Consider the following 23,830-nt stretch of genomic DNA (forward strand, 5'->3'; position numbering starts at 1 on the left):
AAACTATTACTTTTTTTGCTACCAGGCGATATAAATGATCAAATGATTTATCTGGAATTAGCTCTTTCTTCAAAGACGATATTCGTTAATGATATGTTTAAAATAGGAGCTTTATCGAAATCGACGCTCGATAACCAATTATTTGGATAACATCGGTTACAAATATCGTACAATTTCGAACGAACTTATATATACGTACATGGAACTTTGTTTAAATATAATTTACAGTAGATGATGACTGAAGGATTCACCATCCACCACAAAACACGATAATAAATCTCATCAGCTGAATTTTTACCTACAAACTCCACTTCCGGAATGACTAATAGCGCCAACCAGGAGGCACCAATTAAATTATCATATTTTCGCATGCAACAAACTGATGTCACTCGATGACAATAATTTTCGCACGTGAAAATCAGGCATTAGGTGAAGTCTCGAGCGTTAAGCGCAAATTCCACTTGACGATTCTCCTGCCGTTTGTACCCGTGGCGCCAGGAGCTGAGACCAAACGCAAAGGTCGCTCTTCGCGGTCCTAATCAAGATACTTCGGTATCAGTGTCGCTGGGTCAGACGTGCGATTTCGCAATTCGCGATCCTCCTGGATGGAATAAAACCGAGAATCGCCGCACGATTATGCGATCCGGCGGACCGGCACGCGTCCAACGGTTGTGTTACTGCTTTTATGTAAGAGGCGCGGACAGACGCGGGGCGTACGGTCTTTTATCGCTTTCGTTACATCGTCCCACACGGACGACGCCTCGATAGAACACACGCCCCAGGATCCGTGACTCACTGGCGCTTCGATTTCCCTTCGTGGTTCAAAGCACTTTCCTTCTTTCCGCCGCTCGTCCGCCGTCGATGGAAAATCGGTTGTTATTGCACGCGTTCGAGAGCGTAAAGCCTGGTTTACAAGCTCGAAGACCGTCGCCTGACGCTCGTTGGGTTTACCAGTTTCGTTGCGTATGAAGACGCGTTAGTTTAATTGGGGTGACAAGCAGTTGCACGAGCAGAATTAGAAGCAGGTGTATTTTTTGATGACAGTACTATGCGCACGTGAAAGTCTGGCTTATTGGCGTTAAATTCAATGTGGAGTTTGGAGATCACACAGAGGTATAATTGCAGGACATTTAAATACAGCAGATCTCAGCGTCTACATTTTGGTACTTGAGCAGGTTATGATTTAGAACTGGTCAATTGTCTTTGACGGATTCAATTGGACCTGTCTTCGCTTTCGACGTTGATTTGATTGACATCGGGAGTGACGATGGATGAAATAGAGTGGGAGGTTGTACGATTGCGAATAAGAAACAATGAACCTATACCGAATCTGATGGAGCAAAGTTCCAAGGAAATTGAACGAATTAAGAGAAAGAAAATGAAATTGAGCGAGGAACATGAAAGAAAGAAAGACAGAACGAGGATAAAATGTAGTGGGGCTGAAAACAATCGTATATATTGGAAGAAGGAAGGGGTAAACGACACGATAGAGAACAAGATACACAGCGAACGAGTGAAACAAAAAATGACCACGTTGTAATCGTTTAGTGGAGACTGTTGAGCTTTTTTATTTAGATTTCATCCTAAACGAGAGTTCTTTAAACTTTGACACTGCCAGCCTGGAACATTGAGATGCGTGTGACATTCGCAAGGTCGCCTGATTCAGTGATTTACGTCTCTTCTGGCTAGCCAAATCGCGTCTTCTAAGGAGATTAATTAGGAATTCGAAACGAGGATAATGCAACAATATTTTTAACTTATACGGTACATGAGAAATGAAATTCCATTCTTATTTCACGCGTTGACGTTCAGAAATTGGTTCGAGCACGTACACTCCTTGGAACGATCCTGGCAAGGTACGACCTTACGAAACGAGCACGTGACTAAATCTGGCGATTAGCGATAGCACGTCTGTGTCAAACATCAATTAATCGTTCGCGACCTCTTACGGAACTAAGTTCGTGTTGACTATTTTTATTTCAACTCGATCCCATCGCGTAACCCCGTTTCCCAATCCCAAAAGATACACCTAAGACGCTCGCTCCTCTCAAACCTCTCGATCGACTTATCTTTCAATTAAACAGTCTGCGTCCTCCTCTTCTTCCTCGTTTCAATTTCTCCCAGGCGCGATCTGTCAGATACCAATCGAAACTCAATTAACAACAACGCCACGCAAGAACAAGGTGCAACGATCGAACAACTCGCTCGAGGCACGAAGCTCACAAACGAAATTCGCGCGACGAAATTCGCAAGGAGTGTCCGCCGGTCACGAGTCCCCCCCCAGCCGGTTTTCAGGGGTTCCCTCGGACCCCAGGATCTGGTGAGCGCGAGATCGTGCTTCCTGGTACACCCGTTCGGCCATTGATAATCTAAATATAGACGCCACGAAGTCGGCCGTGTAGGAGAAAAGCGTGCCGCTCCCCGGCTGACCTCATGCACGAGCACCAGGAGGTTATCGGCGTGTAACTCGCGGCCGTTATCGGTTATCGTTGCCCCGGCCGCGCCACGGCCGCCGAAAAAAATGTGCCCGCCGGCTTCACCGGCAGATTAAACCGCAGCGAGCGCCGATACCTAAGGGAAGGGACCCCCGGAACGTTCCCAACTCCCGTTGCCCGTTTGCTCCTATTTATTACCCACCGTCCCACGCGTCACCCTTGGGGATAAGATAACGCGGAATTTTCTACGGCTGATCGATGGGAAGAGAAACCCTGGAACGGAAGGGGCTAATGGGTTGCGTCCGATCGGGACAAATGACGGGTAAATATTGTGGTTCAAGCTAAGCGACGGGTATCTGAAAAGCTGTTGGAGAGGGTGTGTTTAGAAATTCTGGAGTTTCTCGTGCTTATTGGAATTGTATATTGTAGGTTTTAACGTTTGGGAGTTGAGTCGTTGTGGTGACTTAAGTTGGTGTTAGTGGATGATAGATGTCTATGTGGATTTGCGTAAGGGTTGTACTCTTTAGGGGATGAAATAGATTTTGATTTGTTTGTGGTTAGGAAAGCATGAATTTGCAGAAGTGCATTGTTGTTCCAAGGCCTGATAAACATCTTTAGATCCACGATATATTATTAAGCACGATCCAGTTAAGCGAAGCCAATATGGCGTCGCGAGAAGTACAGTTCCTACACTTCTGTAGGGGGCGAGTAAAAAATGTGAGGAACGTCGGGGTTGTTGATATGTTGACAAATAAATATCGAGTATCTATATTTGGAAAGAAAGGCTGCTAGTGTTACAAAAATATCTCTCGGTTCGGCCAAGCAGCGAGCAGCATTTTTTTTTTCCCAGGGCAAGGGACAGTGTTGTTGCCGGACGCTATTCATTTATCTCTCTCGGACCTAGACGGGTCTAATTACGCGGCCATAATTCCCCGGAGCCAGCCAGGATCCGTGACCCCGTGTACTTCACGAGAAGCGTATTTATTTTGTTGTTTTCGTCTCCTTCGGCGAAGGTCCCCGTAGGGGTCTAAAAATATTTCGAATGACCTTTTCCGTGAACGTCTCGCGGCGGGCGTTGCAGACGCGCGCGCGCGCGCGCGCAATGGTGGTCGCCCCCATGTGCAACGGGACGTAGGGCCATAAATCAGCTAATGTGTGCCGGGCTATAAAACCTCGGAACTATTTCGATGATATAGGGCGCTTGAAATACTTGGCTTGGCGCCTTTGCTCCAGGCCCCCGTCACTTATCGAGGAACACGGAATCTGTTATTGGAACAACAACCGGAAAAAAATGCGAAACCAGATAAGGCTGGTAATTGGAAAAATTGAAAAAGTGCTCTAATCTCGCCAGCTCGACGGTTCACGGGCCGGTTATCCCGATTTCAGTTTTCAAACACCGCGTGGAATCACGCTCGAACGTCGATATCTGTTTTTTTCTTTTTTTTTTTTTTTTTTTATCGAGTACGCTAAATTTTTTCCCTTCGAAGCGAGGTTCGAAGAAGTCGAGTTCGAAATAGTATTCGCAGTGCTTGGAGCATCCTCGCAGACAGGATCAACGGAACGCCCATGGTGGCCCAGTCGCAAACCAGCCGTAAGTGTTCCTGCGAGAGGACCGGAGATACACTTTATAGGTTTCGTCGCGATGATTTTAGAGGCGATCGTAAAGTCTCGGTTTACGAGCTCGCGACCACTGTAAAATTCGGATGAAAATATTGCGGTTTTGACAAAAATAATATTTCATTAGAAGGTGGCCTTTCTAACGACACGTGGTAAAATGTGCTTAATTTATCGCTGTCAGCCAGCTTATTTGTTTCTTCTATTTTCGTCTGTGCTTGGCAGTTATTTGTCTCATAGACATATCAAGGGGTGGTTCCCTCTCAATTAAACGGAGTCCTACGAAAATATGAAAAGAAACGACATAAACGAAGCGATGATCGTCCCTTCGTGGTTTTCAGTGGACTCGTCAACTTGAAAACATTCATTTCGGTCAAGATAAAGCGTTATCTTAAAGTCGTAACGTCTTCAAAATTCGATACGATAGTTCTGTCCCTTCGTTCGAGCATCAAATTCGATTAATTTGCATTTTACGACTGCGACGCTTTAAGAGCACGTTCCACGGGGTCACGTTGGTCAAACGGAGCTGTCAATTCAACGAAATTAAGAGCTACGTGAACGCTTTGATTTCACTGCAACGGCGTACAATTTTTTTTATTTGCAATTCCTCATTAAAACACGTTGGCAACTTAAGCGAACCGTGTAATTTCACCTTGTTGCGCGTTTCGCATGCGCGAATTTTTCGAAATTTTTTTATCAACGAAATTAAGAAAAATATCGATCGAGATTTTATTCGACGCTGTTTGTACAAGACAGTAAAGTTGCAAGCGAGATTCACTCGCTCGCGACATATTGAGGATGACTCATTGAGGTGTCGATAATTCGCGATCGAAATTAGTAAACAAGCAATCGTTTGTTCCGTCGATCCGCGAGACTTTTTCCGGTTGAATATCGATTGTGCTCGTTACTTGCCCGCCAGCCCGTTATTGACATCACGAACCGCCATAATATGCCCGACCGCCGTTATTTGTTCGTACGTTTTGTCCCGATAAAACGAACTATACTCATCCCAGAGACAAGAGTTGTAGCTGATCCATGCGACGAGCCGATCGGTTATTTTAAAACAACGGTTTTCTCCGCGACTGAATAATGTAACGCATTGTCTAAGAACGTTATATAATTGTTACATAATATGTAACGCATGAACGTTGGTAAATTTCATTCGCGTAGAATTTGTCACGATCGCACAGTTCTACGAGTTCACTTTGCAACAATCACAATCGAAATCTTTTTTTTTTTTTTTCATAATTTTTCGAACGTCCAAAATTGCTGGGAAATTTCCAGAATCAGTGAAATTTGATTCGCGAACGTTTCGACGAACGTTTCAGCTGTGTAAAAATTGTACGCGCGTTTCGCTAATAATTTACAACTAGATTTAACCTAATTAAAGTCTAATAGCACTCGCTCGTAGATCATCCTTCTACTATCTCAACAGCGCGTTTTCCAACATTTCCACTCGTCTAATCTCCTCCACTGGCAAGGTGTTTTCAAGAGGCGACAACTTAAGACTGATTTCCACGTACAAACACGATTGCCAAATCTTTTATTATACACAGTAATAATACATTAATACGATTGACATCACCAGTACCGCGCGAACACAGTTTAGTTATGCATACCCATATCCATCGCCACCTCTATTCAGACGCCAATCAATTTTGCGCCCAGGAGGCTGGCATTACGCTTGGAAAGCAGTGATAACCGAGAAAAAGGATTGTTGACCAGTGTCCCATCGCGTCTAATAATACACAGCCGGCTCGTAAAAAAGGCCCATTACCCGTCCGAGAATAATTGCCACAATAAAGATTGCCGTTTCAATTATAACGCGGGCTGCCCATGAACGGGAGGGTGCGGTCGGTTTGAGGCGCCCTCGTGCGCGTCCGCGCGCGCGCGCTCTCTCACCCGGCGTTGTGGCTGCCTTTTTCGTCCCCCTCGCGCGGCGGCCAACTCTCTTTCTCGCTCTTTTCAATTGTTTGACCTCTGAACCGATGTGAACGTCCAAGATAGCTGCGACCGGGTACCGTCCTCTCTCTGTCTCTCGGGAGGAGGACGCTCTCTCCGCGATGTGTCATGCACCTTACCGAGTATATCTCTGGTGTTTGTCCCGCGAGAACCGCCGTTAACGTACGTACACGGACGCCTTTTATGTACGTAGTAACAATTGCCGTCGACGGCGGGGTAAAGTTTCAGTTTAAATATAGAACAATAACAGTAGGAGCGGGTGGGCGACGCGAGGACAGCGTAATATTCCGAATATTGTGTCGAACGCCGCGGAAAAAGGCGTCGACTGAGATAAAGCAGGAAGAGTCTTGCTCGATGGACGTGTCTGACGAGGGATTCGATGGGGTTTCGCGATCGTCTGCGTCTGCGCCGTGCGCACTTCGACGCGTGGTGTATGCGCGTTTATCTTAGGGGTGGTTGCTCGAGTATCGCGACGAGGATCGACAGGTTTTATGAAATTTTTTAGATCATTTTACTTCTCGCGTCTTCCAATGTTTTTTCGATTCGTGACGTACGCTGGTTCTTCGAGATCGTTTTTTAATCTTCTGACGACCGAGTAGAGATCGGGTTTCGCGATCATCTGCGTCTGCGCCGTGCGCTCTTCGACGCGTGGTGTATACGCGTTTATCTTAGGGGTGGTTGCTGGACTATTACGACGAGGATCGACAAGTTTTATGAAATTTTTTAGATCATTTTACGTTTCGCGTCTTCCAACGTTTCTTCGATTCGCGATCTACGCTGGTTCTTCGAGATCGTTTTTTAATCTCTTGACGACTGAGCAGGAAGTTTTTGCTCGGGTATGGATCAGAGTTTTATGGAATGTTCGTAACGACTCTGACCCTGGGCCGTGTAATGTTTCTTCGATTTAAGAGGCGCACGTGGGATCATTGAAGGGAGAGACTCTCGCTCCATTGATGCGTTTCGTTTCCGCTCGGGAGATTCGCGTGAAATTGCATAACGCGCGTGTAATTGCACGTGGGACGCGCGTATCCCTTCGTAGCGGGCGTTCAGGGTGTGTTACCCACGAACCGGTTACGGCAATTGTGTAACCGATATTTGCCCGCCGCGGCGCTGGTCGGATTCAGCTCGCGGTGTGTTTACACGAGCGCGGCTAATGATGGTAATTAGGGGGGGAATTGAATTTTATGCGGACCGTCTGGTATCTGTTATCTTATTCTGCTTAAGGCTTGGGTGGCCACGAAGCGGTTGTCGCCGAGGGTAGCATTACGTAGAAGCAATAACGATTTCGCGTGAAACGCGCATTCTTTATTAACATATATATTGCCTTCGAGAAAATTAATCTCTTACCCTCTTTTCGTGACTCAAGCTGAGAGGCTTAAACGATTGCAATCTTCAGAGTTAATTTGAGTCGACTCTGTGGTTGATTAAGCATTCGCGCTCGATTCTGTCCTCCGATCACGATGTAAACGGGTGTCAGCTGTTAGTGGAAACGCCAGGTAAATAGGTCCACGTAAACGACGTCGTCGTTTACCAACAGAGTCGCTCGTGGCTCGATCGCCTGTGCAAAGTGGATGTTTTCTGGCCGGTATCACGATAAGGGTGTCGTCGACACCAGTCAGCTCCGTCGACGCATAGCCAGGTCGATCGTGGCGTCTGAACTTGGACCTCGCCAGCCGTTTAATCAGCAAAACAACCGTCTCCGCAGATTGCATCTATAATTGTATTTTTATACTCGTCTTGAGCGCGTACCCGCGCCACACTCCCCCTAGCCAATTTGCATCCGTCCTTTGTCAGGGAATCCCCGATCGTGCGCGGTCGCTGTTGAACAGAGAGCGAGACTATTTACGAAATTCAGTAAACAGCTGATGAGTAACACCTATAATATATATCGAGTACTTATTATCCGTGTTTATACGCTTCTGCTGCGCGTTACTTTCGTTCTTATTCAGCACTGGCATTTCATTTCTGCTTACTGTGTCTGGTAGATCGTGGGCAAATGAAATTTAAATTTAACAATGATTCCACGATTAGAATTTCAGATAGGTTCGTTCGTAAGTAACCATTGCACTATTTATTATCCAAAGAAATAGAGAGTGGACAGTGCAACTGATCGAGTACTTCATCATCCCCCTAAAAATGATAAGACAGCACCTCAGTCTGGAAATGGACCAATTCTCACTCGAGACCAAGTCAATAAAACAAAAAAGGCGGCGATCGTCGAATTCTCCGGACCACAAATCAGACGTCCATTAAGGCAGCCATTAAGGTGAATGGGGTCCCGCGACCGGGGTGGTTCGAAGAACCTGATGAAATAAGAGAAAGTCGGGGTCCTGTCGCTGGCCGAATTTTTGTCAGTCGATTCGCGTGTCTGGCAATTATTACAAGTAATCACGGCAACGGCGTGCATCGTCGATCGTTCGGAAGAGGCAGCCACGCGGAGTCGAGCGACGCGAGCACCAGCAGAGGTCAGGCCGCGTGCACTGATGCCTCTTGCACACCGTGAGGGGGATGTGCATGAACAAGGTGCATGATCAGTCAACGACAATGAGGTAAGTACGGGTAACACAGATTAGGATGATCCTCGACGAACGGAGACCTACTTCTTCCACGTGTGCCGCCGTTTCTCTATAACGCACGCCCACCCCTTTACTCCCCGCTCGCCCTCCCCGCCTAGCTCGGGCAGATTCAATTCAGGAAGCTTAGATCGTCGAGCCAATTTGGTCGCGTGCAGTTGAACAGCGTTTACCAATCGAACTGCAGATTGCGCGTGAGCCCCGGCTCTTGCACTTGCGTCTCACGTTTCGTTACTCTTTTTTCGCCATTTTTACTCTCGAAACTGGGGGGATTCTCGTTTTGGTTTGAAGTTTGGGCTTTTGCGAATATGATCAAGGAAATTTCTTGGTGAAATACAGAATTTTTATTGGTTTCTATATTGAATTCGAAGAAGTGTAAATGAAAGTTCTGCTCTTGCGAATGCGAGATCGGGACCAAGAACCGAAAATGACGAGGACACTGGCCGCAGACGGGCCGGTGCCAATAAACCGTGGAACCAATAAACCCGCGACGCGAGGGGTTAACGAGTGGTCGAATGATTTACGGTCGAAATGCAAACGAGACGGGGCCACTTGTTCTTAGATTCATCGACTGGAGGCGAACGACGTCGGGCAATTGCAATCTGGCCTAGTGTCAAGCAGAACATTATTCCATTATTCCTGCGTGCATTAAAATTAACGATCGGTTGAATTAGACAGAGTTACTTATATAATAGTCGCGCATTAGGTTAATACGTGCTCCTAACTCGATGACATATCGCAGTCCCGATGTGTCAGCCGATTAATTCGTCGAAACGATCCATACATGCATTCAAATGTTCACATTTTACTTTCCAAGCATTCTTAGAAATCTGTGCGCTCCTCGTCGAATGATTCGCAATTTTTTTTTTTTTTTTTTGAACAGGCGATTAACCAGCAATTATTTTGCACGCGAAATACTCGAGGGATGGCGTTCGATATTCTTATCGAACAGCTTGTAAATTATCCGTTGGGGTAATTGACAATTATGCGAATTACGGTTCAGCCAGAGGCGCAATCATGTCTGATCATTTAACCAGGACCGAATCGAGGCAATAGGTGAATTAGATCACTAAGCTGAATTATTTTCGCCAATCATTCCGCACTCGGTCCGCTCGAGTTCCGTTCCATTCGATTAGTGTAAACCCTACTATTAACCTGTTGAGTCTGGCCTATCGTAAATGCCGCGTGTTAGACGCTCGCTACGGTTCACCGCGGTTGCCCTCCTAAATAAAGAAGTGATATATTATTGCAACGTGGCTCGAGTTGCCCCTCGTCGCCCGTTCGTATCTCTCGTCTCGCTTCATTTTACGCATCCTTTCGGAATTTCGAATTTTTCTACGCCTTCTCTCGCCTCGCGTTTTATCTCTTAACAGCTGGTTCTCGAGATACGTCTCGATAATCCGAGAAGACCGACTAATTAGTTGTAGCAATGTGTATCGTGGCAAGTTTTTATCGAAAGCACATCACGGAGAACAGGATATTTCGATCGGCGGTAAACAAACGTCGCGATTATTGGAAACTAGGCCAAACCATGAGGAAGTTTCGGTGTACCCATACATCTGGATTATTGTTCCGCGAACCTTGTACTTGTTTACAATTCTTCCAATCGTGTCGCGTCCCATTTTCCGCCGATACTTCCACCGCCATTCTCTGGAGCAAGGCTGAGCGAACCGCAGTGCAGAATGCACGGGACGACGATCGCGTGACTCCTTCGAGAGATGCAAGAATCGAATGGAGGATTGATACAACACTCCAGCGAACATCGAGAACTTCTGAACTGCATAACGTTAGAATTGCTCGTCGAGAGAATTGAAATCGGATAAGTTTAATAACCCAATGTCGATAAGCAGCACAAGAGGCATCTCCAAATCAAAGTCTATCCGGTCTACAACACGAACAAGAAAGCGTTTCGTTATCTGCACACTATTTACCACAATAATCGTCTATTCAATCAAACTGGCTAGACAATCCATGGAACGCCAACACCACAATCTATCATTCTCTTTCAACCTTCACATCGTATCACCGTGTATAGTATTTCCTTCCATCGCGAGAGGCACTATCGTTGAAACCAAACAATCCCAGCAAGAATCCAAACTCTCAGTTTTATCTCCGCTCGCCTCTCTCGACCCGCTTTTACCTGTTCATTGCACACTTGATCGAATTGTCACCTTTGGCGACACGCCAAAGAAGCTTCGAATCTGATCGCAGATGGCGACGACGCGACGAGTGAACCCACAAATCAAAAATCCATTGCGAATTCCTGGCAGATGTACGCGAGTCCGCGTGTCGCGGCAATTTCAGTGGTACAACCAGACGCGTGGTCAGCCCGAAATTCCGCGCGATGGACGCAATTTACCCGCGCGTGAACGCGTCGTGGCGATGCTTCTCTCTGCTATCGTTCGTCCTCGTTCGATCGATTCTAGCTGTGCAGCATTCGCTGATCCCGGCAGACGTCTTTATCGCCCCCCGCGAGCCATTCAGACCCGATTTCAAAGTTCAGTTCGTACGGCTGATACGTGGCCCGAACCGAGCCCAGATTCGGTACAGCTGCACGGCCGCGTTTCCGCAACTCATCTGATCCAACTCATCTGGCGGAAAAATCGAGCGGGCAAGCAGAGATAGCCAGGGTGATCGACGGTTTACGATACCAACCGCATGGATCTCGAACTTAACCCAGACTCCTGAGGACAGATAGAGATTGGGCGAAGTCTAACGCGATCGATCGCGCTGCTTTCTGCAGTTTGCTTTGAACTGGTCGACGATGATTTCGATCGCTTTGCGGATCCTTGGAAGCTTCCCTTTCAGAGCTTCCTTTCTTTCAATTTTATTTATCGCGATTAGATTGTTCAGTGGGATCCTGGTTGAGTGAACTGCTGTCTGACTTGAATTTCTTCATCTACTGTCGATCATTTCGGTATAAAAAATCGTTGATAGCGATTATAACACCGTCTAGTTATGTAATGTGTTATTTTGATAAACGAAGCTCTATTGTAAATGTTTGTATGAAAAAGATTGGATAATTAGTTTCGTATGTTGGAAGAAGGAGGGCGGTTTCGAAATGTACTTCTATCGAGAGATAATCGAATGTAGTTTAACGTTTCCTCTGAAATTTCTCCTCTTTCGTACAGCGGTTATTTATACTCGTCGTACGCGATGTTATGCAGTCATTGTATTATGCACACGATGATGTATGACGGTTAAGTCACTCCCTTACATAATCGCCATTTATTAGCGATGTTATAAAGTTTTGTTTTGACATAGTTAGATTCCCTTTTATATAATCCTTGGTTGTTAATCGTGCACGATGTTGTGAAATTCGTTGCGACGTGCCACCGAGGAAGAGTCGAGCTATTTTTTGCGCGCAATCTTCGTTTACTTGTCGCACTCCGCGCTATATAAAGCCTGTTTTCCTCCGCGTGTTTATTTTAACCGCGACTCGAAACTTTTTCCCGATCTTCGTTTCTCTCGACACCACGTTTGTTCCACCGCGTCGCACGCGGAACGCCTCCAACGCGGCCGCGATCCCGCGATCGGTACCCAGAGATCGTCTCGCGCACTCCGTTTCCTTGCAGTTCGTCGCAAAATAACAATAACCCCGTAATCGCGACACATTTGATTGCCGTGCGCGGCGATAACACAGTGACGGCTAAAAATAAAGGCCGCGGAGCACGCGGCTGGCAATTACGCGGTCACTGGCTGGGGACCAGAGTCGAAAAAGCGGCCGCTGGGTCCTCGAGGAGCGGCGGTGGCGGCAGATAACCACGCGGATCCGCCACGACTCCCGCGATTATAGCAACTCGTTTCGCGCGCTCTAACCCGGCCAGTTTCCTCCTGCGCGTTGAATAACCACCACGATTATTTATAGGAGACGATAGCTATAATAAGAGCCGCGATAAGCGTACGCGTTACGCGCTTTCTCCGGCTTCGAGGCGATTTTTTTGAATAGGAGCACGCTCTTGCTGATTGACTGCCGGTTTTAGGGAGGAAGGACGTTCGAGATAGAGCTGTGGAGGAGTATACAGCGATTGGGGTGAGTTATCGCGATTGGTTGAACGTTTGGTTGAAAGATCGTTGTGATCGAGGATCAGTGGAATGTTTAATTGTTTTTTTTTCCGTTCAGAATACAATTTATAGCACTGAGAAGGATTTTCAATTAAACATCTTTCGGTGGAGATTTCTCGCAGTCGAAATATTAATAATTACAATTGACTCGCTATCGCAAGTGATTCCATTATTTTTAATTACTGCTAGATATTAAGGCAAATATAGCAATCCCAATAAAAATACTTATCACTGATATAGCAAGTGTCTGCCGAGCAGATGGTTCTGAGAGAAGTAAAAAAGTCGCGGAGATTATATCAATCTATAACGCCAAACAAGTTATCTGCGTCAATTTTGAAGATTCGCTCGTTCAAAATATTCCATCACTACTCGAAAGGGTGACCACCCTTTGAACGCGCCATTGAAACCTCCCCTCTTTAAATTACTACAAATTCTCACGTTCCATAGTCTCTGTATGAAATTTAACTCTTTTAGTATTCAAAAATCGTTAAAGTCTGCCGTTGAAGAGAATTTTCGTCAAACGGATCATCCAAAAGCAAAAGGAGAGAATAATTTAGAAGCCATGGATATCCCTCGGTTAATTAACCGTCCATTATCGACTGGAATCCCGTGGAAAAGGCACGTTTCATCCACGCGAATCGCTGCACGAGCGCTCCAGTCAATTACCCCGTGATCGCTCATCGGTCTCGCGCGATAAACGCCACGATAACAAGGAATGTCCCGCGCGTCGATGAATTGGCGAGAATTACGTCCCCACCTGTCGGTCCCGCGGAACAATGAATCAATCCGATCGTTTATGCCAACTCGCGCGTGTCGCGATCGTCCTTGGCGGCGCGACCGCGAGAAAATCCGTGGATTCCATCGGGTTTTCATCGCGCGCCAACGAAATTAACGATCGCGTCCAACGAGCGACAGCGTCGCGCAGTATCCGCTCGAAATTGATTATTTCCACTGGTAAACAGCGAGATCGCATTCTGCACGCGTGGTCCAGACCGCGTTCGTGGACGTCGACTCGCGCGGGGGTTAAATTGGGATCGTGCGAACGAGGTATCGCTCGCGTCACGTGCGTTCAACTATCTGACGCGTTTCGCGACCCTTCGTCGTGCGAAGCGTTTGACGTCCACGGCCCCTGATAACTGATACCTGGCGGAAGTGTTCAACCGCGCGTGCACACGTTTTGGAATCCGTGGCGAGTCGCATATTTGCGTCGCAAGCTGGAATACTTGGAAGCAACACGATACACACGTACGTCAGAGTTTGGAAATTGTACGACTGGAGTCGAGAATCGTTTTTCGCGCAGAATTTCAATTCTGTTCATCGAGTAGAATTTTTTAAGTATATTGAGAGACCAGTAAAGTCAGGCGTGTCTTTCTACGTTCCTCTCTCTCTCTCTCTGTTAAAGAATGAGGAAATGAACAATAGGGACGGTGTCCATGTGACACTGGGTGTAAAAACCGGTGGTCCGTACTGTTCAGAGTATCCTTGTCTAATATACCAGTCACTGTATAATGCGACGAACGTAGTATCAATATTGCGGGCTCATGAAACCCGTTACACGAGTCTATAAATACCGTCCATTTGCGTAACCATACGAGAGGTGTCTATAAAAGTAACGAAAAGAAGAGCGGTGAAAGAAATCGGGAGCAAAATTCATTGGGAATCGGTTGACTCTGTGACCAACGCGTGTCTCGTCTTTCACGGTCGACGGACCAGTCTAAAATCCGACAACCACCCGTTTCCTTGCCCAAACGGGACAGATCTGGACGCGTTTCGATTACACTCGCGGGGAAAATCGATACGGATGCTGACGACCCGTAAACCAACACCATCTACAGCCCTGGTCTCGTTTCTGCATTATTCTACAAGCCCAGAAGACGAAAAAAAACAAAATGGAGAGAGAGAGAGAGAGAGAGAGAACTGTATCAGCCGCAACAGCGAAACGTTTCCGTATAACAAAATCGACCGCAGAAAGAGAAAGAGAGTTACACGCGAATCTACTCGCGTAGCGTTGGCCTAATCAAAGTTCAACGGAAGAGACCGCGTTAGAGGCCGCGTTTGTCATCTTTTAAATCGCGAGTGGAAACCATCGGTCGCTATCTGGCCGGCCGTTTCGTGCACCCCCCCAGACGAGGCTCCTCTATGAATAGAAACGGCGAACGATCTCTCTGTGGCTGAACGATTATCGGAATTGGTCCGATCGTCGGAAAGAAACGAGGGTAGGAGGTCGGTCGAGGGTCCCCTGGCTTCTGCCTGGTGTCTATCTCCTCGAAAATACAATTTATCGTATTTCCTGAACGAGTCGTGTCTTTGATCGAGAAACGACTACCCAAATCGCCACCCTCGTTGTCTTCTACCGATCCGACAGATTGGCACAGTTTAAATCACTGCCTCTTGCAACCCTCTAAGACCAGACCGCGTCCCACTGTAGAATATACAGCGACACGAACCATGGAGCAATCTGGTCGACGAAAAGCACTGTGGTGTTACTATTAACGGTAACTTGGTTGTAGAGCACCAATTCTTTGCTCCACTCCTGTTCGACGGATGAACAGATCGATGGCGTCCCTATGGGCCCCCCTAAATGAGTGACAGGCAACGTCCAGCCAGGGTTGGCTAGCCCAGTTCTTCCGTATCGAGCGAACGAGGCAGAGGTCGGGCGATCTCGCTCGAACGACCCCTACTCTCGATCTGCTGCGGAGCGCACACGAGGCCGTGTACCACCAGCAGGCCCGCATGACCTCTCCCCCTTCTCGCAACGCGAGAACGACGCTCCGCCACCTACTCCTCCGACGATCCGTGCCCCCCTCTCCAACGTGCGCCTCCTTATCGTTCCTCTCCTCTAATCCGTGAAATCTGGAACAAGAACCGCGTGGCGAGGCGAGCCGGTACCAGTGGCACCGAGGAACTCGGTCCCAGCGGAGGTCTCGTCTTCAGAAAACCAGAGAGAACCGCGCTACCCTCGTCGTCGTCGACGAACGGCGGCCACGTTACGCACGCCTCGATCCTCGGCACAGTGCGCGTACAGAACCGTTCACCTGGTTAAAATCGATCCGCTGTATCATCGCGAGAAAGCTGTGACTCGATTCGAACACCTGGGACCATTTCTCGAACGGGTCCTCCGACAGAGCGATCGAAACGCGACCCTCCAGCAAGGGTTGATACTTGAGAGAAACGTCGTCCAGGAGTTTCGTTGACGGCTCAGAAGTGAGAAAGATCGGGTACACGTGCCGTAGTTGCCGGAGAATGCGACGGATCGCGAGTCGACCGTGATCCTCGAGTCGAGAATTGGAGAACACGACGTCAGCCGCGTCGAACCCAATGCACACACTTGAACAGTCTCACTGAAACGAAACGCAACGCATAGAACGGAATCGCAGTCGGTCCAGGATGTCACGAAGCGACCGCGCGTCGGACACCACCATGTCCAAGCGAAGCAGAGCGAGGACGATGGTCCTGGTGGGCCTGGTGTTGCTCACGTTGCTCGACACCGTCAACGGCATACCCTACAAGAGGGCCCTGCTCAGGCTGTGCTCGACGAACCTGAGCGACGCCCTCCAGCTCGCGTGCAAGGACCGCGGGTACAACGAGCCGTTCTCGTACAGCGGCGAGGACGACGCCCAGGATTCCGTGGGCCCTGGGCTCACCGAGGAGTGCTGCTACCACCAGTGCACCTACACGCAGCTGCAACAGTACTGCATGCCGGAGACGAACAACCCCGCGGACGCCGTGTGAGTGGATGTTAGTTTCTTCTTTTTTTTTCTTTTCGTATTTTTCGCAACCACCCGCATCCATTTTGGCGAACACCTGCTAGTCTCTATGCTCGTCGTTGCACTGCTTGCGTGAGAGTTTCGAGCGGGGGTGGGTTTCGCTCAGCGAGCAACAGGCGGTTCCCAGGTGAGTCCTTCGATCGTTGGTCCGCGTTTGGGTAGTGTTGCGAAAGTCTGCGAGTGACTTATCCTTGAGACGCTTCCTGCTCTTCGTTCGAAGGCTATCGTACTACCAGTGGTGGGGTCTGCGTTTCCTGTTTGTGTTTAGTTAGGTCTTCCTTCTGTATTTATTAGTGGTTACCGAGGAAGTGATGTCGGGCTAGTAACTTGTGATTAATCGTCGGTGGTTGGTTCTGGCAGTCGATCGGATTTCGACTACGGTCCGGCTAGGTTCTTCATGGCGGTTTAGGAGGAAGTGATCGTTAGGGGCAGCCGACTGATTAGGCTATCGGTTACTTCATTTGAATCCACTTATCTTCACGAGGCGTTCATGAATCCGTGCGCTTTTGTCGGGTCTAGTTTCACGTAGAATTTAGGGGTCAACGTCATTCCAGCTGGTCGATTATGGTCGCTTACCTCAGACTCTTTTAATCTTCCCATTAGTGAGAACCGCGGGCCTTGACGATCAATCATCGCGGTGGTGTTTAACATTCAGCATGCCCGATCAGTTTCTTCTCTGCCTCGACTCGTCTCGGTAATCATCGGCTTCGTGTAATCGTGGCGATTTAACTGTTAAATTGGCCCGTTTTTATCAGACGGCTGAATATTCAATTATGCAAAGAGTTTTTTTGCAACAACCTTCACCTTCGCCTCGTGGTTTTTTCCACTGATTTCGGCCTGCCTTTGAATTATCAGCCGCGAGATTAATTTTCCGCTGGCTACTCGGATGCTCCACATTCGTAGCCCGCGTTCGCGACTCCGTTTCTACTGTTGTTTACCGCCTCTACTTATTCGCGCGTTACTTACGCTTGCGTTCAACCCACCAGCGATCGTCGATCGATTCCGTCCAATTATTACGCTCGACAGAGAAAGCGCAATTCCATTATTTCATTCGTTCCACCGTCGAACTGAATGAAAAAGTAGACTTTGGATATTTAACGTTGCCTCGTCAACGTCTGCTTTCTGATCGTAGCGCGGAGAAAAGTTAGAAAGTACGCGATAACTATCGCGTTTGTGTGCGCGCTCTAATCGGCTTCGTAAACAAGCAGCATCAAATCTGACGTACTTCTCGCGCATCGAAGATCGTCGCGAGCAGATTTTTCCTAACGTCGAATCGTCCGATCGGTCCCTATCTCGTAAACGTCAAATCGATCTGAAAAAAGGAGCAGAACCGGATCACCTTGATCCAGTTCTCTCTCTCTCTCTCTCTCGAGGCACTTAGCCTTCCTCTCGAAATCTCGATCGAGATAGCATCTAATCTGAACCCGACGATCCTTTCACCGTCGACTCGGATGGCTATTAAAAGCTTGCGAAATCATCGCCACGTCATTCGAATCCTTATCCTTCGATCCCTAATCCGTCTCAAGGGCTCGAACAGCGAGGCGAGGATCAAGAAACCGACAGCACCCGCAGCGCCCATTAGCCACGAACCAGTTTAGGCTATTACCAGACATTCGCGAGGCTAATCATCCTAATTCCTCACCTTTGCGTCCCCACATCGAATTAACGACAATAGACTCCCATCAGAGTTCATAATAGGTAGGAAGATCAATAAACTGCCAGCGCCCACAACAGTAGTACGAGCTAACTCAGACTATTATTAGACATTTAAAAAGCCAAGCGTCCCACGTCATCGAAATACCAGTTCCTGATCGTTCTATCCCCACGTCCAATTAAGAACGTCAGAATCATTGAAACTGCACAACAGGAAGATCAATAGATCGCGCAGCACTTGTGGCATCCAATAGCTATTCAGGCTACCACTGAACGCTGGTGGAATCGGTCGTTCAATGCCTCGCTGTTGCATCCGCGTGGCAATTGAGCATCGACAGTCAGACTCTGGCACCCACGGCACCAAACAGAGGCGCACCCTTGTCAATTCTGATCCACAACTCGATCAGGACGAGCAGGAGCACCTTTTCGTAGCTCGATCGCTTCGAATCGGTTTGTTATTCTTTCGTTCTCCACGATAGAAGCTCATCTTCGTGGACTTTACCACGCTGATAGTAGGTGGCTCGTCGAGGCTCTGGTTATTAACCGGGTTGGCTGAATTGTCGCCGCGAGTAAACGACGTATCGAACGAGACGGAGAAAGACGGGCAGCGGAGGCCGTACGAGCGGCCATTATCAGCCGCGACCACGATAATCTCTGTCGCTTTTCCTAAAGTTCACGGTTGCGTGGATTGGCCTCAGCAGGAAGGTTAGTCCGAAGTGCTACGACGACGGACTGCCCGCTATCTCTCTTTCGTCGCCGACGTGTCCAGCGTTTTTTCAACGCGGCCGTCCTCCTTTCTCGTTCCCCGCCGCGAAGCAATGCCTCCTCGCCTTCCTCCCCATCGCGTCTGGGACAGCCAGCGCCACGCGTGGAACCGTCGATCTACCGATTTCGCGCCGCTTGTTTACGCGACGGCGGCCACACGCAGATACACGTGAAAACCCAGCATCCGAGTGGTGTGTCTGTTGTTTCACGTGATCAAATTCGATGGTCCCGTGCACTGGCTTCCCCTTATCGTGGTTATCTAGCTTCGTTTCGCGGCTCTTTCTCTTCTCACGATTATTGTTGCATGGCTAGGGGTTGACGGACTGTCGTCGCTGGTCTCATTTGCATCGTGGCGGGTTTGCAACGTCGTCGAGCATGGTTTTTGGGATTGACAGTTGTGATCGCGTTTGACAGGATGTCGGCTGTGAATCTAATGTCGCGTTCGAGGGTTGTAAGGATGCTCTGAAGAGGATGCGATGTTGAGTTAAGGGTAGAGGACTTTGTCGAGGATGTAACGATAGTTGTTGAGAAAGTGGAGTAATGTCTGGACAGTAACGTGTATATTTACTTTCATTTTATCGTATCTGAATTCTCCATTTAACTCGTCGATCTTCTTTTTTTTCTCTTAACAAGAACAGAGTTGGCTCGGTTATGTTCGCGCAATAAAATAGGGTTGAAATATTTGTTGCACGACTATTCGCCAGAGTAACTGTCTTATTGTAAACAACATTGTTGCAAATCAATAAATCATTGTGATTCGTGCTTTAAAAAATAGACGTCCTTATTGCAAATCGAGGAAAGCACGAAAGTTGAACGAAACGAGAATGTTTAGGGCGTAAATAAGATAAGAGGGATGTTGAACGCGCTGGGAAAAAAAGAGTCGAAAAGTTGGACGCTATATAAAGTGACAGAAATAAAATGCGTGATTAGTACAGGAATTATATCAATATGTGTCAACCTCTGTGATCGAATAAAAACCTCTTTCATAACTGGTAGTATATTTACTTGCCAGCCTGTATTAATAATTGTACTTAATAGTTATCTGAACATTACAAGCCGTTACAAAACACGTTACGTTACAATTTTCAACTGTTTTATTCCCATTGCTCAACCGATCGCTACATGTCTCTTTAGCATAATTCGTTATCTGGTGGTTGTTAACCTTCTATGTTCGCCTCTAATTTATATCAGCCGCAATTCAATTTCTTTCTCTATTCGTTATCGCCGTCAATTAATTTACCGCAGGTCTCCGCTCCGTTTCTCCTCGATTTGGTCTTTCGCCTGTCTTTTTTCCCCCCCGCAAAGAAGCTTCTTTTCGAGGTTCATCATTTCAGACGTCGTCAAGCGACCCGTTCTTCTTGCAACACTGCACGGTCGCATTTTTATTCCGTTTTGTGCCAATGGGTTTCGTTAGCGGCTCTTGTGGGATCCAACAGGGATCATCAATTATTGTAATTAAGAATTTTCTTCAGTCGGCACGCTAACGATGCTCCTCTCATTTTCTGACACGTGCATTATGAATTGCAACAATCTCGCCGTGAATGGCCGCCGCAGAAATTGATTGCGGAGATGATCGAGTGTTGCAACCGGGAACGCCACAAGAAGAAGAAAAAGAAAACAAAAATTATCGAACGATGAATGAGAATAATCACACCTTTCGCGGTGAATGCTTTTCGAATTACAGCAGCCCGGTAACGAGCGGCTTGTGGCGGCCCGACTGATCTCGATTCATTGATTACTCGCCTCCTAATCATTTCTGCTTTCTCGTTAACTACATTCTAATTGGGCGCCGCGAGCGCGTCGAATTATAACACCAGAGAGTAAAAAGAAATCTGAATAATCACGATTTCACCATAATCAACCCTTCCGTTGCGAACGACTCTTCAACGCGTGCACGCGAATTCGCTGATACTAACTATTCAACAATCTCACAACTAGAAACCTCTCTTCTTGAAACATAAGAAGTGCACGAAAATGTTAATTCTCAGTCGAGCATGCTGCTTTGTCGTGTTTATTAACTAACGCAAGGGAGGATCTCATCAAGAAAGGGATCTTTGTTGGGCACACCGTCATTGTTCGCCATTATTCCGGCATTTTGCAGAAAAACCCCGGTCTGGAGGAAAAAGTACCCGCACCCGTCCGCGAGGCCGGCAGCCTCGTCGTCGTCGGAGAAGAGATCGAGGTCGGACATCGTCTACGGCACGACCAAGTGCAGGTTCCACGGGTCGAAGGGGGCACGAAAGAAGGGAGCTAGCTCGGACCGTGACGACGACGCCGGCGGCTGCGATGGGAGGAACTCGTTGAGGAAGCGCCGCGCCGGCCATTGCGGCTGCAAGCATCGACGACAGAGGCGTCGTCGTCTTGGCAAGGTATTTATCGTCGTTACGACATTCTAATGTTGCACATTGCTGTTACGCGTCAAGCTGATCGATGGAAAAGGAATCGTGAAAAAAGAATCTGATCGTAATACGAGGATGTGCTCTTATCGAGGGTTTGCAAATTTGACGAGGCGTGTGCTTGAGAAATTTTCTGATTCGCTTTTGTTTGCGTTTATTAGATTTGTCGGATATTAAACTCAGAAGACGAGAGTACGCGAAAGCAATTTTGAAAGTGGAATTTTGAATTGTGTAGAGTAATCGCGTGTTAATTAAATTGGAGTTTTTCGAATTGCTCGGATGGAAAATTCGAGTGTTTCTTGAGGCAAGTATTGTTTGAAGTATCAGCAGTTTTACAGCAAGCGTTAAACGTAAACATTGGCATAATATCGCTGAATTATTTTTGTCGTACTATTAAAGAAATAAAAGAAAGATTCTATAATAAGTAAACAGAGATGATAAGGGAGGCTGATCGGGCGCCTTAATTGCGCTTGCATTGCAAAAGCGAGTCCACACAGCTGCATACGTCTCTCCGGCACATTGCAGCATTATCTTGGTCACGCAATTAATATTTTCTAAAATATTCCTCGCGATCACGTTCCGCAAATCGAATTAATCATAAAGCAGAAATTACGGCTTACATAAATATCGCGCGTTTAATAGCTCAAATTACTTAGTTTTTCTCCATCATTTTTACATAAGCCAGTCTCGTACAACAGAAGCGAAACAATTTAAAAAAAATTTAACGTCGATCCATTTTTATCTGAACCGCTGCTACATTAACGAAATTACGTTTACGGATGTTTCAGGTGTTAGAAAAAACACTGGCCAACAGATCGTTGAAAAACGAAGCGTGAAACGCGTCTGCGCCGTCCAACGAGGGCTCGGAATTCTCTCGAAAGGTAGAAACAGAGAGTAGACGTTCGTTCCTCTCCTTTTACCCTTTCTCTGATCGTATCACCCATATCGATATCGAGGCAGTCTCGATAGAATGAGGGCCCGAGGAGGGATCTGGAAACGCGATGAAAATTCGTAACGAAGAAAGAGAGCAACAAGTGAAGCAAGAACGAAGGAAATACGACGAAGAAGGAATCGGCGGACGAAGAAATGCGAAGCTCAACCGAGAGGATGGAAGCGGGCGATAGAGAGCTTGCAATCAGTAAGATGTCTAGTCCAATAAAACAGTGATAATTGGTCGAGGTATTTTTTTCAAGTCGGAAGAAAAGAGATTAGAGACGAGTGAAGAATCGATGATCTTGTAGACAATTCTGGACGCTCTGGCTCTGCAGACGTCAGCCTGCTGAGGCTAGAGGAACCAATATGGCGTCAGAGGCAGTAAACGAAACTCTCTTCAAAGATATAAAAAGATACATACTACAATCTTTAAAGAATCATTTTAGAAAATAGTAATATAATTCTTTCTGTGTGTAGAAAATTAAATTATAGATTTGTGGTAAAATTGGTTTGAATGGAACGCACAAGTGGTAGGTCTTACTGCTTCTGACGCCATATTGGTACCGCTAAGGTTACGTTCTTGAATAGTTAGGTTCGTCTATACGATCGTGGTGGAAATTGTCGTTCGATCGTCCTCCCCTCGAATCCACGGCGCAACGATCGACCTTGAAACGTCTGATTTCACGATCGAGCGAGTGAAAATTATTTTATTTAAACAAGGGAGAAAGTAAAAGTCGTCGATTTCCGTGGATTTCTCGTACGTGGACCGTCGCAGCGCTTCGAGAACGACGCCCTGTCTCTGAACCGCTGCTCGCGAGCTGAACGATTACTAAGATCTGTCGATCGATCACGAGTGATCGCGGCTGGATCCAAAAAACAGGGAGACTAGAGAAGATCCGAGCCGTAAGTCGCGCGATCTCCTAGAGAAAGACTTAATACCAACGTGGTACACGTCTAACGTAAAACGTATGTTGTACATGTGTGTATATATATTTTTTGTTCGATTTTATCGTTTTATTTTTTTTTTTCTTCTTTTCTTTTTTCGCGACGCGAACGTGTCATCGAGAGATTAGCGCGTTTCATTTTTTTTTCTTTTTTTTTTTTTCGTTCGATTGCCGATGACCTTCAGCTCCCTTGTCGAACAATGATCTCACTAGTATTAAAGCTAAGGAATTCTACGTTTTATAAATTAGTGCTGAACGAACTAGTCACTAAGGACGACGGTAAGAAGCGTCGAGCAACCGCGTGGGAAATGGAAGAACCAGAGGGCTGTCGGAATTTTATCTTAACCCTTTTGAGACCAATCTTTTCCAAATTAAAAAGAAAACTATGAAATACAATACACTCTAGAAAAATATCTGAAGGAATTTTTAAAAAATTAAAACGACGTTTGTACATCTTGAAAGGGTTAAACGCTAGAACTACCATATTCGCCACAGTGTTAACGAATATCAGATTATTTCTTTTACAATCAGTGGTCAATTGTAGTAGCAGTTATCTGCGTGTAGTAGACTTAGATACACATTCAAAGTTGGTAGTTCTGGTACTAAAAAGAAAGGGAGTAAAAAATTGCACGAAACTCGCGTCGATTTTCTAGCCATTACTGTTCACGCAGAAATCTTTCCATAGTCCTAATCGAAGAAACTAATACCTTCTTTCTTTTTTTT

General features: G+C 46.9%; 1 protein-coding gene across 1 annotated transcript; it reads left to right on the forward strand.

Moving 5' to 3' along the window:
- Positions 1 to 15,865: 15,865 nt before the first annotated feature.
- LOC143430030 (uncharacterized) lies at positions 15,866 to 22,536 on the forward strand. Its single transcript, XM_076905998.1, has 3 exons — positions 15,866 to 16,377; positions 20,936 to 21,203; positions 22,019 to 22,536. Exons 1-3 carry the CDS (start codon positions 16,037 to 16,039, stop codon positions 22,064 to 22,066), a joined length of 657 nt encoding a protein of 218 aa, XP_076762113.1. The 5' UTR covers positions 15,866 to 16,036; the 3' UTR covers positions 22,067 to 22,536.
- Positions 22,537 to 23,830: the final 1,294 nt, after the last annotated feature.

The sequence above is a fragment of the Xylocopa sonorina genome, chromosome 12 (assembly GCF_050948175.1).
Source record: "Xylocopa sonorina isolate GNS202 chromosome 12, iyXylSono1_principal, whole genome shotgun sequence".
NCBI classification, from domain to species: Eukaryota; Metazoa; Arthropoda; class Insecta; order Hymenoptera; family Apidae; genus Xylocopa; species Xylocopa sonorina.

Bases quoted from the DNA above. Each gene is read 5' to 3' on its own strand.
- LOC143430030 (XM_076905998.1), top strand. From the start codon at position 16,037: ATGTCACGAAGCGACCGCGCGTCGGACACCACCATGTCCAAGCGAAGC. The intron at 16,378-20,935 runs GTGAGTGGATGT...GGCATTTTGCAG, and splicing joins AACAACCCCGCGGACGCCGT to AAAAACCCCGGTCTGGAGGA. The intron at 21,204-22,018 runs GTATTTATCGTC...CGGATGTTTCAG, and splicing joins GGCGTCGTCGTCTTGGCAAG to GTGTTAGAAAAAACACTGGC.